General features: G+C 37.3%; 3 protein-coding genes across 18 annotated transcripts in view; 1 reads left to right on the top strand and 2 right to left on the bottom strand.

Moving 5' to 3' along the window:
• dlg2 (discs, large homolog 2 (Drosophila)) overlaps window positions 1-4,598 on the bottom strand; it is a 248,182-nt gene extending 243,584 nt beyond the window's left edge. For 15 of the 16 annotated variants that reach the window (XR_010796099.1, XM_066651057.1, XM_066651055.1 and 12 more), the window contains exons 1-2: window positions 2,902-3,594; window positions 1,853-1,984 (exon numbers count right to left, since the gene is read on the bottom strand). Coding sequence is in view for 15 of the 16 variants with exons in the window: in XM_066651057.1 (XP_066507154.1) it covers window positions 1,853-1,984; window positions 2,902-2,920 (151 nt within the window). In the remaining variant the exon portion in view is untranslated. Of the gene's footprint in view, window positions 1-1,852; window positions 1,985-2,901; window positions 3,595-4,154 lie in introns of those variants that run through there. The other variant, XM_066651051.1, reaches the window with a different exon arrangement.
• A 762-nt stretch (window positions 4,599-5,360) lies between these two features.
• tmem126a (transmembrane protein 126A) lies at window positions 5,361-8,883 on the top strand. Its single transcript, XM_066651302.1, has 5 exons — window positions 5,361-5,482; window positions 5,640-5,750; window positions 6,123-6,316; window positions 6,391-6,505; window positions 7,679-8,883. The coding sequence occupies exons 2-5, from the start codon at window positions 5,659-5,661 to the stop codon at window positions 7,869-7,871; spliced, it is 594 nt and encodes a 197-aa protein (XP_066507399.1). The 5' UTR covers window positions 5,361-5,482; window positions 5,640-5,658; the 3' UTR covers window positions 7,872-8,883.
• Window positions 8,884-8,911: 28 nt separating this feature from the next.
• crebzf (CREB/ATF bZIP transcription factor) lies at window positions 8,912-12,897 on the bottom strand. The gene is made up of 4 exons (XM_066651301.1): window positions 12,767-12,897; window positions 11,124-11,946; window positions 10,873-10,945; window positions 8,912-10,443 (listed from the first exon to the last, which is right to left on the bottom strand). The coding sequence occupies exons 2-4, from the start codon at window positions 11,888-11,890 to the stop codon at window positions 10,420-10,422; spliced, it is 864 nt and encodes a 287-aa protein (XP_066507398.1). The 5' UTR covers window positions 11,891-11,946; window positions 12,767-12,897; the 3' UTR covers window positions 8,912-10,419.
• Between the last annotated feature and the right edge of the window lie 1,026 nt (window positions 12,898-13,923).

Raw genomic sequence — 13,923 nt, 5'->3', positions numbered from 1 at the left:
TCATGAATTTTGATGGCTGTTTCTAATTTTTATTCATTTTTGATGGCTGACCGTCCATTTTTGGACCAGTTTTAATAGCCAATTATTTTTAACAGCCAACAACGCAATAACAGTGTTTATTTGCATTTTACCTGGAGCTCGACACCACACAGATGTACGACACATAATCCTAACAGTCCAGATGTGCATGCTTTTAGAGATTCAGAGGAGTAAACATTTTCAGAGAAAAAAAAGGAAAATACCATTCTCTCTGCACTCACATCTCTGTGATGGTACACAGGGAACAATATATGCTGATTTTCACAAGCCGTCATGCGTGTGTGTCAGCATAACAAGAAACAATACAGTGTGTATATACTATATGCCATCTGCTCGGATATAATGAAACATTTAAGTAGTCAGTGTGCCTAGTGAAACATCTAAAGCATAATCTACCATTAAAATAATTTCTGACCCCTCCACACACACACACACACACACACACACACACACACACACACACACACACACAAGCACTCATATCACAATGCATTAAGAGAATTGCAAGTTCTACTTTAGCATATGAGTATAACTTAATCACTATATAAATTCCTTTTTAAAAAAAATAGTTTCTGAAATATAAGCTTAAATGTAAGCTACATCTCTGGCCGTATTATAAAGGCTGCAGGGTAAAATTGGCACCTGTTTATATAAGGTACTAAATCACTTCCATGTAGGCCATCAGAATAATGTAAATCAGTAGCGGAAACCGGGGCTATCTGCATAATGCACTGAAGTCATTCTGTGTTTGCCACAGCGATAAACACAAGTAAACATGTGTACAGGCACCAGCCATAACAAGAATAGTAAGATAAGAAATCTCTATAACATGTCTTGAGACACTGCCATTCCAATCAAACCCAAGTTTCTGTTCCGATTGTTCAAGTGAAGATCATTCTGTATAACACCAGAGATCACAATAAGAACTGGAAGTGAGTCATATTCAGTAATAAATGTCTGACAAATGACAATAACATTAAGTGCAAGGTTTTCATTGTGTAATTATTCCAGGTCTTCAATGTAAAGATATATATTAACACCTCATATAATGTATTCACCAAACCAAGTCAAAACTTGCTTTATGAAAAAAATAATTATTTTAAACATTATGTCATTTGTCGTGATATTTGAAGGAAATCTCAAAATCTAAAATAAGCCTGTACATGTTTCTGCTTTGTTATTTCAGTGTTATGTAGCAAGCTTCAAATAAAGTTTTACCCCAGTTCCTAAGTCCAACTTTGGACCTAATCAGGTTTTGGGAAACTGCTGCTTATGTTTTAATCTTATATTTACATTTTTGATATTTTGCCATAACTTTGCACAAAACGTCAAATGACCATGAAGATCAAATAAAGTCAGCAAACAAAAAGACAAAAACATACATAACATACTAAAATGGCTTGAGTAATTATCACATATGTGAGGTCATCTTCTTCTTGTTCTTTAACACCCATGTGAAACAAAGATTTAAAAAAAGCATGTGAAAAAAGACCAGAGTCTGCACCTCATCTCCTGCCACATCAGCAAGGCTAAAAATAACAGAAGAAAGGCCCAAACCTGCAGAATGTGCCCACTGCTTCTGAATGAACTGTGCTCAGAGCTAATTTGACAGCAGTTAATAACACATTGAGAGAATCAACATATTTACATGACAATGTACTCTGACAAACCAACACTGAGTTTGTGAAAATCTCTGAATAAAGAACAACATGTCTTCAGGAACATTATATCTGACTCTGAAAGGATTTTTCCAAAACAGCAAAAACACCTCTGTGTCTAGGCACTTCTGTAGCAAACAAGTGTGAAGGCTCACCTATGAGAGCCTGAAAGAGGCTGCTTCTGAAGATGCCCACCACTCGCTGAATGGCAGTTTTGAGCTGCTGTTCCTCTGGTTTCTTCAGCTTTGCACAGTAGTCCTCCAGCAAACTTAAGGCTCGGGCTGTATCTATGAGTAGAAGCACAACAGGTCAGTGTCTTTTAGGGTAAAATTTAAAATTAATTAAAACTCCACACAGTGCCATGGGGACTAAAGAACCTTTCAGTTGAGGGGTTTCAAGAACCATTCACTGAAATATTCTTCAATTAACCAAATACAGTACGTCTATGGTAGTGTGTAAATTTATTTTTGGCAACTTTATTTTCAAAAGAAAAAAAGCAAAAAATATGAGTTAAATAAACATGCAAAAATATATACGTTGCAACTCACATTATGTAATTACACTTTTGATATCAAAGAACAAAGAATATCATATGAAGCCATTTCATGTAAAACACTATAATACAATACAAACAGCACAGTCATATACACTGAGTAGATATACCTTTGAATAACAAACCAGGCTATTTCTTTTGACATTATGTTTTTGAGTTAATGAAAGTTGGTATTCCCCTGCCGTCTTTCTAATGTCTGCTGGGTTGTTAATTAAATGTCAGTTTGCATTTAACCTATGATTGAAAACAGATGCAAAGTTGATATATGAGACAGCTAGCCCATTACACAACGGAAACTTGACAAGTAGATAAATTTGTTCCATGTTAGTCGGAAACATAACTACAGCATATCTGATATCATCTGAGGACACCCAGCAGTGCTGTCTATACTGGAGTCTATTTATACTAACTAGCTTCACTATAGGCTGTAATTATATTACAAGCTTCATTTCCACAAACGGATGACACAGATGTCATAGAGCCAAATAATTATGACTGAAATGGGTAAAAACTATCCCAAAATCCAAGCTGCTTTATAAATAATGTAGCCTACCATATGTTCTAGGGTAACAAAATAAATTTGAGTTATGTACAACACAAAATTTCATGTGAAAAACTAAGCCCCTGTAGTGGGGGGTGGCTTCTTCTCACCTCTTTTTCTCAAAGGCATACTTGCTTCTCTAGATCCTTGTAGAGCTGCCAGTGAAGAGACCAACACACAAATGTTCCCACTTCATCTGAGGGACTCTGGAGGGGGAAAAGTCCAGTAAAACTGCTAAAGCAGTGCCTTGCTGGCCATTTAGCTCTCCAATGCCAGCTTACAGCTTACAGTAAAGGCTTCTGAAAACAACTTCAGGCTCTACCAGCAGGCAAGGACTCTGCATACCCGCTAAGCATTAGCTTTAAACAAAGGGAAATCATAATCCGATACGCAGGACGATCCACCTCTGTTATTCAGTCCATGAAAATGATTTGTAAAGGATAAAAGCTCATATTTCCAACTTGTGAAAGAGATTTATTTGGTAAAGTCATGGTGCCAAACTCGAACCTCTCGTCCAAATGTAGAGCGTTGTCCCAGTTCCTCCAACCGTGTTTTTTTTTTTTTTGTTTGTTTGTTTTTTACAGACCTTTAGCCTTTAGATGCCATTCTCTAACTACAACAAATGCATAAGGCATCTTGGTATTATTTTCATCCAATACATCTGTGATTTTAAGGCAGAGTAGTGTCCATCCTCTCCTCAGTCATGCATGCACGTCAAAGCCATGAGAGCAGATTTAAAATTGAAACCAGTGACAGGTCACAGTCATTTTAGAAGCACGTGCAGATCAGTGCATTAATACAGTTGTTTTTGTTTGTTTATTTGTTTGTTTGTTTTAATTTCTGTTTGTTTCTACTCATTTTAGTCTTTTATATATTTCATGCTTTGTTTTACATAGACCAGCATTGCTAAAACATGGATACAATCATTCTGACAACGGTTTTGTTCAATCATATAAAAGACCTACGGTAACACTACAGGATTTCTAGACAACTCTTATAGCAATTACTGTACAATTATTGCACAATTCTAGTCAATTACTTTTTAAGATATTAAAAATGGATTTTATATAACTATGGAACAGTGGAATAACTATGTGGAACAGGATTAATCTAAACCTTTTTGAAAAGGTAATATTCTCACATATTTACTGTCGGTTTTAATGTTTTGTTCCACTCTGGTTTGAAAAATAAAATGTGCTAAGTTAGAAGAACTAACATTATTTTATCCAGTCCCAATTGTGAAATGAATGTTGGTAGTTATGGCTTAATAGACTATTAATTAACAACAAACACTGGCATGTTATCATGGCAGGAGGCGTATATTACATTTCAAATGGAAAGTATTAGAATTGACTTTACTTACAGGCTCTGGAGATACTCCACATACACTAGCTTTCATTCTTAATAGTGTTCAAACAGAGCAGGCTAATTTCATTCAGGTAACACCAGTGTAATAATACAAAAGAACCACAGTGGGCTGCAAAGTTAAAACACAGCCCTTAACGTTACATACTGTGTCATACTGAGGTAAAACATGTATGTATCCGAAAGGCTAAACCATTAAACCACCCCGCTGTTCGTGGCTAATGTAACCGAGGGAACAGCAGCCTGTCGGTGCGACGCCTGTCGGAAAACACCTGCAAGTTGAAGCTAGCGGAGTGAAACGCGTGGCCCTCTGCACTTCACTAACAGCCCTGAAATCCAGTTATAACGAGCAGACATAAAAATATAGCATCTCAAAACGCACGCTGACTGCATTTCAATTCACATTTGTCCCGCTGCTCAGCTGTCTGTGTTTGTGTGTCCAGCGCATCTCTCAGCCACTCTCTGTGTGAGGAGACTCTGAACGGAGAGTGCAGCAGCAGCAACTAATGATGTGTCGTTCACCAAAGAGCCGACTCTTTGAATCGGCTGTCTTCGCCCAATGTTAAGAGCCGAGCCACATAAAAAAACGCTATTCTTCTTCTTTTTCTTCTAATTTTATTATTATTATTGTTGTTGTTTTTGTTATTAGGAACACGACATCTGTCAGACTGATTTTTGAACGTCCTACCACAATTCTTTATGACCACGTTTAAAAATGGCTAATAAAGTACAACTTTAATTCACACTACATATCTGACTAATCTGAGTATTGCCATAGGATTAGTTCCAAGCAAGAATTGTGAGACTTCTACTGCTGGACCCTCTAATGTTGGCTTTCGTAGATATGTAATTCTTACAAAAATCATAATGCCATTTCCTGTTACCTATAAGTTAGACTCGCGTTTTATAATTATAAAGAATATTGATGATTACATTTAAGAAAAATCTAGCAACGCTATTGAATGAAGAGACGTTTTGGAGCTAATAGAATATGTTCTTGTTTGGTAAACTGAGTCCAATGCTGTGACTCACAAAAAAGAGCCGGATTGTTCATCTCTAGCAGCAACAGCAGCTTCGCCTTAGCAACCTGAGGGCGGGTCTCAACACGCCTCGCTGTGATTGAAAGTTGCAACCACCAATTGTGTGCAAGGACTGCACCCGCCTGCTGGGAAACTGACCAATCCGGCGTGCCCATTACTGGCTTATCAATCTGAAGAGGTGAAGGTTCACGGAAACATGTGGTAAAACATGGCTGCGCCCTGAGGGATGCTGAACAACAGGAGCATTACAGCAAAATATACGCTTGTGATTTGTAGGAAATACATGGTAAGTGTTAAAACAGTGAGGCACAATATTAAAATGCGTTGAACTTTTCAATGCACACCGTATTTAACAGCGAAGTGTTCGTGCCTTCTCAGTTTATTTGAACTCTGCTGTTCTAGGTCATAAATAGTCAATGTTTTCCGTTTATTCGTATTTTCAGCAGAACACATGAAGAAAAAATGTCGCTGAAAGACACAGACAAGCTGGTTCCAAGGAGCGTCATTATGGAAATGGTTTCCAAGAAATTTGAAAGGTTACCAGAATTTGACAGGTGTGAACCTAAAATGTATTTACCCTTAAATGTTTTTCTGTTAATGATGTTTACACAAGAACAACACATTTACGTGTAAAAAATGTTAAACGTTCAATGTAACAATTAATATAAAAATAATAATAAATGAATAAACAAAAACCTATTCCTCCCAATAAATTGAATGGGAAAAAAAAAACAAAGCAGTCACATCTTGAATGCTACAGTTGGCGGGAGTTGTGATCATACTCCATTTGATTTGGTTTTTGTTTGTTGTGTTATATTTCAATTTGTAAATAGGGTAAAATATTAAATTGTGAATTAAAAGCTACAGGTTTTCATTATTACCCCAGATAAAATTTACTTAAGGCAAGTTGTGTTTTCTTCCAACAGAAAACTATATGCATATGGCCCAATCTATTTGGGTGGTAATGCTGGATTTGCTGGTTTGATAGCCAACAGTTTTTATCGACGTGCACTCAATGTTACCCAAGGACAGTTTACTTCAAGTCTACCTATGGCAGTTCTCCCTTTCCTGACAACTGTGGCACTGTATAATGCAGCTATCAGCAATCCTTTGTTACTAGGTAAGATCTAAAATAAACAATGTGATGCCCCCAATAACACTAGTTAAGTGTTGTAACTACTTTTCTTATTGCAGGAGACCTAAACTGCCCCACATGTGTCCTCATTAGAGGTGCTTTAGTGGGTGTAGTCAGTGGTGGTGTTTATCCTATTTTGTTGGCATTACCTATCAATGCTGGGCTTGCAGCCAGGTATGTGATCTTATTCAAACCTGTTTACTACTGGGTACAGCTGAGGCCAAACTTTTACATACACCAAAACATTCCAACTCTTTCAGATTTTCTTCAGCTTTGTAACACTCCACACAATTTGCCATTGGTTGTTTCACATGTAAGTGAAATCTAGTCATTTAAAAGTAAATGAGACATTTTATTTCAGGTATACATCATCAGATTTTAATTGGTGCAAATGTTTACATAAAATTAATTAGCATATTTAGTGACTTGACTTTTTAATAATATTTAAATGCTTAAATTTGCCAGACAGAAAATCATGACTCATCACTGTACACCACTGCATCTGATGCTTTGCATTGCGTTTGATGATGCAAGACTTTACTTCAACTGCTTGGCCATGGAACCCAAACTCTTTAAACACCGTTCTTGAGCTAATCTGAAGGCCAGATGAAGTTTGGAGGTCTGTAGCAATATTCTGCAGAAAGTTGCTGATCTCTGTGCAGTATGTGCTTTAGCATCCGTTGCCCCTACTCTGTCATTTTATGTGGCCTACCACTCCGTGGCTGAGTTGCTGTCATTCCCAATTGCTTCCACTTCGTTATAAACGAACTGACAGTTGACTGGAATATTTAGTAGTGAGAAAATTTTACAACTGGACTTGTTGCACAGATGGCATCCCATCACAAGTCCATGCTGGAATTTATTGAGCTCCTGAGAGCAACCCATTCTTTAACAAATGTTTGTAGAAGCAGTCTGCATGCCTATGCGCTTGGTTTTATATTCATGTGGCAATGGATGTGATTGGATCATGTGAAATGATTTGGAAGACTGAATACTTTTGGCAATATAGTGTATATGAGAGAGGGAGGGAACACTTTTTCCATTCTGTAGTCATTGTACCTTTAAAATTTGATTGGAAATTGCTGGAGGACTTTGAGGTCCACAAACCTCATCTGTTGGCCAAAAAAAAGTCATTACATCAATATGAGTTAACTTGGTGTATGTAAAATTTTGTTTTACTTTAGAAAATCTAATCAGTATTTTCAAAATGTCTTCAAGAAATGTATGGTATCAGTGTGTCCAGTTGAGTTTTGAGTTTGAAATATGTAACCTAGTTTTATGTAAACTTCTAACCTGAACTATATGTAAAATTCTTCACGTTTCAATGGCTTCCTGAATGTCTTCTAGGTACAACAGTACTCCGATGCCAGAAAAGGGAAACATTTTGCACTTCTGGAAGAACCTGAGCAAACCCATTGTGCGGAAAATGTATGTTGTACTTCTACTACAGGCTCTGTTTGGTACATACTTAAGCTCCAAACACTTTGACATCTATCTAAAGATGTTAAAATTACCAGATATAGAAGAGTTTAATGACTAAATTGCCACACTGCTACTTAATGTTTTGCCAAACCTGGCCTTCAACTGAATAAAGTTTCACAGTATTATTTTCCCTTGGGCAAAGTCTGGCCATAAAATGAAGTTTAAATCATATTTCAGGAATATGCTATATTATTTGTGGACTGTATTTGATATTATAAACCATTAAAACATGACCTCTTCAGTTCTCCATTCTACATTTTCTTTATTAAAAGAAAGTCTTGCACTATGACATTAATCCAGATATTGCTTTGTATATTTTATTGGCCCCCTTACATCATTCTACACTCAGGAAACCAAAGGTGCAGCACCATCTAGGTAAAGCTGTTGTGTTGTACAAATGGATCACAGTTTAGTGTTGCTGGAGTTTTAAAGCTCACCCACTGGCCAATATCAGACACCCCTAGTTAGTCCAGTTTACAGAATGCTATATCAGAGAGCATAGCTTTTCTGTTGGTGCAGGGGTCACAGGACATTGTCGCCTGGATGGTTAGCAGACTATTCTCTTTCCAGCTGTCAGAAAACTCCCACATCACTGCTTGTGCTCCACACAATCCAGTGCAACGTGCCAACATACTACCAGATTAGTAACTGTCATGCTGAGAACCATCCACCAGCCAAAAGTTACCTACTGTGAGGTATTCCTGTCAGTGTCCAAAGATCAGACAACTCTTTCAATTCAGCTCAGAGGGTTTATCAGCAGCATTTAATTTTCTTCCATGTTCATCTGAAATAATTTAACTTTGTATTTAGATGTTGCATTTTTAGCTTGATTTTGTCATAGAAACAATATACATCTATATTGTCTTACCTTGTATCCAGCTTGGGTGTGAATATAAAATGAGAGGATATAATATAACAGTGCTATGTAATATATATGTAGTAAAACACTGGCTGATGGGACTTGCTGTCATGTAACTTTACAGTCTGCAGTTTATACAATTATGCTGTAAAGAAAATGACCACCTGATTGTGCTTCATACAAGCCCTTCTTGGGCTTGTTTACTTTTCCTACACATTATTATACTTTCTAAAGTTGTAGTCAATTGAACACTGTTCCTATATTGTGCAAACCAATTAAAAAAAAAGAAAAAGAATGTACTAAATTATGGAGTGCATCATTTTAAATGTATTATGAAAAGTCATATCAATTTCTTCCAGGAAAATGAAAAACCAAGAGAAATAAGATTTCTAACAAAAGCTGTTTCATGGAAACAAAGCCCTTGTACCCCGCTACTGCAAAATACAGCAGTAGCTTAAGTACTTTTGTTTTTAAGGTTTTTATCCTGTTTAAATGTATTAATAACTGTTCACGTTTCAACACATTTGAATATATTCAGGTATGTTGGTAAAACATAACCCAGATTTATGCATGTAATTTTTTTGCCCACTACTCAAAAGATTGCTCTTTTTACAGCTTAGTAACATCATAGATCTGATCAACCTACAAGTCAAATGGTTGTCTAACTGCAAGGATTTAAAGTGGCAAAAATTGATGCATATATGAAAACAAATAAGTACTATTTCAAAAAATATTTACTTTTAATTCTTTCACCCATAGCTCTAAATCTTGGTCTAGGAGGGGGTAGTTAACATGAAAGCCTGTTTACATCATTACTGCCTTATAAACAATGCATGACTCATTTGACTTAATGTTTATTTTCTAGTTTACCGAGGTGCTAAAATCATAGGATCTCAATATTAAACTTCCAATATGAGAGGTTTGTTAAATCAATCATGGTGTTATGTTAAAGACTTTTTTCCCCTCCTTCATATGACATGATACATTAAGGCTAGTAACCCATGAATTAAAAAAAAGTAAGACTTTAGCTTAATATCCTGTCTGTTCTAGCTTTCATCTCCCTAGGAGATTCGCAAGGTTGTTTAAATCATGACAAATAAATTGTTTCACAAGTAAATTGTGTGACATAGTAGAGAACAGGGACGCATTAGTATTGGATCTGAACTTTGTTCATCATTTGTTTGTGCTCACTCTATGTGCTCCCTCCTCCTTAAACCATAAAGCACTAAGAGCAGTCAGTATGTTGGAGTTTGTATTGCCGTTAAGTTGAATGATGACTTTTACCACTCTATCCACTTTAGAAAAGAGGAAGGATAAGACACTTGCAGAGTGTAGAAACTGCTGCTTAAAAAAAGAAAAGGAGAATGGTTAATTTCATAAAGTAATGTAACATTACTCAAAGGAGTGGATGATAAAAATAGCATTTATTTGCAGATAGTGATAACCATGTTCCTAAACATTCTTTGGATTTCAGACATTTCTCCACATACAATGCATCATTTAACAAAATACAAAAAGGACAATGTTTCCCAAACAGTTTTTCTGTAATGTGAAGTTAAAACTGAAGTGCTTTTCTGCAACGTACATGCACAAATGAAGCAATACATACTAACCCTTATAAAGAATGGTGTAAATTTGCATATTTATCTGCAGTGTGATGGAGTACCAGTAAAACCTTTAACTTACACTGCTTGTACTACCTTTTTAAATTTAGAAGGCCATGATGCAAGCTGCTGGTCCCGATTCTTCAGCTTTCCACACAGCAAATCCACTTTAGCATAAAGAAAAATAAGGGGGCTACATGAAAAACATCCTCCAAGAAAAGAGTGACATTTCACAAAGGGCTTCATTTCAACAAAATGAACTAATGTATGAAATTTTCCCTTAGGACACAATGCCATTTTATTAAAATTAACATTTACAAGACACCCTTTGTGAAACATCACCTATTTAAATAATTTCAAAACAACTTTAAATCATTGCTAATTAGCCCTCTATCATTAAACTCAAACAAGAAAGAACTACTATTGTCAAAAGGTATGTTCCAAATTGTCAAAACAAAAACAAATCATTTTGTTTATATTCAACATCAAAATACTCTATATACAAGTTCATATTGTGCCTTGAACTGGCAGAGGGCACTGCAGAACATCTCAGGAGAGACTGATTTCTGAGCTGTCTTCTACATCTTGATCCTTACCATGGATTCAGGCAGTCCTGGATATTCTGAGACTCGCTCATGTTGCAGGGCAGACCCAGCACCTAAAAGAAAACTGTCAGAAAGTTTAGCAGTAACTTGTAAGTTAAAGCATATATTATATACATGCCATTCAAGTCCTTATTCAAACAGTTAACTCTTGACATGTGACAACTAATGTTGTGATGTCCCCACGATGATCATTACATCATGTACTTAGTTCAGCTTCAGAAATGTAAAATACTTGACCCTACATTTTAAGTGAAGAGCTTGCATTCTCTGCACATTTAGTGCAGAATTCCACAGAGACGTGGTCTTTGTCCACATGCAGACAGATGCCACCTGCTGCACTTTTGTCCTCCACCTTCACTCTCTTCCTTGGCATGGCATAATCATGGTCATTCTCACTGGATTCCTGGAAAAGCGAGGTAGAGAATTTCATGCCGTTCACACCGCTTAATCTGGACAACAGCTGAGCCAACATGCTCTCATTGGCCAATACAGCTCTCAAGTACCTAGTCTCATTCTCCAGTTCTTCCACTCTTTTGTTCAGACTGCTGTTTTCCTGCTTGAGAAGACGGTTTTCAGACGACAATGATCCAACACGCTGCTCTAATCCATTTAAATACTCTTTTTTCTTCAGTCGGTTCATTCTTGCCGCCATGGCGTTTTTGTTGATGCGACCAGAAAGATCTTGTGGTTTCTGCCTCTGGGTTGATCTGCTATTATAGGAAATGGACACATCAGATGCCTGATCCATCATCCCTTCTGCACTCAGGACTGGATCCTGTATTCCAATGTCAGGGAAAGGAGCAATTTCATCGTTCTCTAAATCCCAGTTGAAATCAGAATTTAATAGGTCATCCAGTCCCCAATCATTTGAATCACTTTCTGGTGAAGTTTGGTCTTTTATGTCACTTTCAGTAGCAATTTCTAAGGTACTGTGACATTCCTTAAAAGGACTTGAATTCATGGATTCTGTGTTGTTACTGAGCATTTTCCCTCTTTTTCTGGTGATCATTGCTTTACTATTATCCAGGTAGTGCTTGTCCTCGTCTGAATCGTGTTTCAGACAATCTATTTTAAAAAAAAAAGTAATAATAAAATAAAGATTAATTAAGTAGTTATAACCAAGGAGACACACACTGCACTAAAACCACACAAATATTCTACAGAAAGAATAAAATAATTTAACTGACTTAGATGCTAATGCCCACTTCTCTTCCTAAAAGTATTTCCCCCGCCCCCACTCATTTTAAGCTGAAGTAAATCTGTTTCCAAACGAACAGAATTAATTTGGGCATAAGTCTCACGGTAGAGGCCTCTAAATTATAATCTTGTTGATGCTTCCCAACCGTGCGGTACACAGTTTAACCTTGCAAATATAATTTAGATGAACCGTACAGGGTCGTTGTTCTTCCCGCGCACTTCCACAACGGGGTTCAAAGGCCGTGATCGGGAACTGCCTCAAACACGGAGTAAAATGTGGTCGCCTTCAGTAATTTCAACGTTTGCTAGTACATGAACGACCTGTCCTTCAGGCGTTCTCGTTAAATTTATGAATTCATCCAAATAAAGCACTTGCATATTTAGCTTTTGCTGAGTAATGCTATGCTAGCTAACGACGAGCTGACTTTCTTCTTTTAGACAAATAAAAGCTTTAGCATACAATAAACTAATTAATAAACGGTATATTTCAATATTGAGGATTGGATTTTGTGAGGTAACACAACCTATTGTGTTCACTCAGAGGCTAATATCAGTGAACGTTTTTGGAGCTAGCCGCGCTGGTAGGCCCCACGCTAAGCCTTCTTGACACGAACGGTACAGCATTTTTAAAAAGAAATAGATTTCGCGATTCCAATTTACTAAACACCGTTAACAAATGGTGACTCACCGTCTGAGGTTTACTACGGGATCCGCGGACCACAGATCACAGTTGATAAAATCGTTATTTTAAAGAGTGTACGTCTGCCGCGGCACGAGCTCCTACAACACAACGCAATTCCAACGTAACGAGGACAGACGATGAGGGAGGAGTTGACACATTGAACCGACTCTTTTAAGTAGATTATAGGGAGTCGATTCTTTGAAGTCAACATAAGGAGTCGATTCGCTTTGAAGAATGTTTCTGTATAAATTGAGAATAAAATCAATAGTTCGTGACACCTTAGCCAAAATTTAGCCAATTTCGTCATGCGTATGGATTTCATGAACTTTCCTACACTCACATTATCTCCAAACTTGTTTCTTGTCTTCTATTTTCCTGGACGTCAGGAGCCTTTGACACTTGCCAGCATCCTGAACGCGCGAACAAAACTTTTAAGTTCACGATTGTGTCCCACCTGTTGTTGATTCTTCACAAAATATTAAAATTTTATATCTTTATGTTTGAAGTCTGAAATGTGGCAAAAGGTTGAAAAGTTCAAGGGGGCCGCATACTTTCGCAAAGCACTGTAGATGCTTCATAGAACTTGGGCTCCCTTCATGAAGGACACAACCGGCTTGTAAGAACATATGGGCTCAGTGCCAAATGGGTGCAAGTAACTTGCCAAGGATGCCATGCAGATTTTAATCGTGGAGGGGGACTTCCCTCATCAACGAATCATGTTTTTTTGAGGTAAACTGACCCACCTGTGCCACCTCAATCAATGGTTGAAATCACTTCCACTGCTTGGGGTCCAACCTCCTGCATGAATGAACACGTACTAAAAGACGCTGTTGTGAAGTGGATCCCCGCAGCCACATCTGAAATGTTAAAATGTACATTATCCCCGGGTCCACCACAGGTGTTTCCACCATTAGCATCCTCTTAAGGTGAAGTAAGGAGAGTAGAACTAGAGACTGAACAGTTTGGGGCTCTGCAGAAGGGTCACTCCCGTGCATCTGGAGTCCAAACTCACACTTATAAGTACAATTCTAAGAAGAACCGCCTCTTCTGCATGTCAATCCTTAGGCAAAGGTTTGAGTGGGGTTCTGCAGAAAGTGTGACTCTAATAGCCCATTCCTTAGATGGGACAAACATTATCCAGCTATCCAAGCAAAGTAAGTTTT

The sequence above is a fragment of the Hoplias malabaricus genome, chromosome 18 (assembly GCF_029633855.1).
Source record: "Hoplias malabaricus isolate fHopMal1 chromosome 18, fHopMal1.hap1, whole genome shotgun sequence".
Lineage (NCBI taxonomy): Eukaryota > Metazoa > Chordata > Actinopteri > Characiformes > Erythrinidae > Hoplias > Hoplias malabaricus.
The sequence above is the reverse complement of the archived record's forward strand: the minus strand, read 5'-3'. Positions and strand labels throughout refer to the sequence as shown.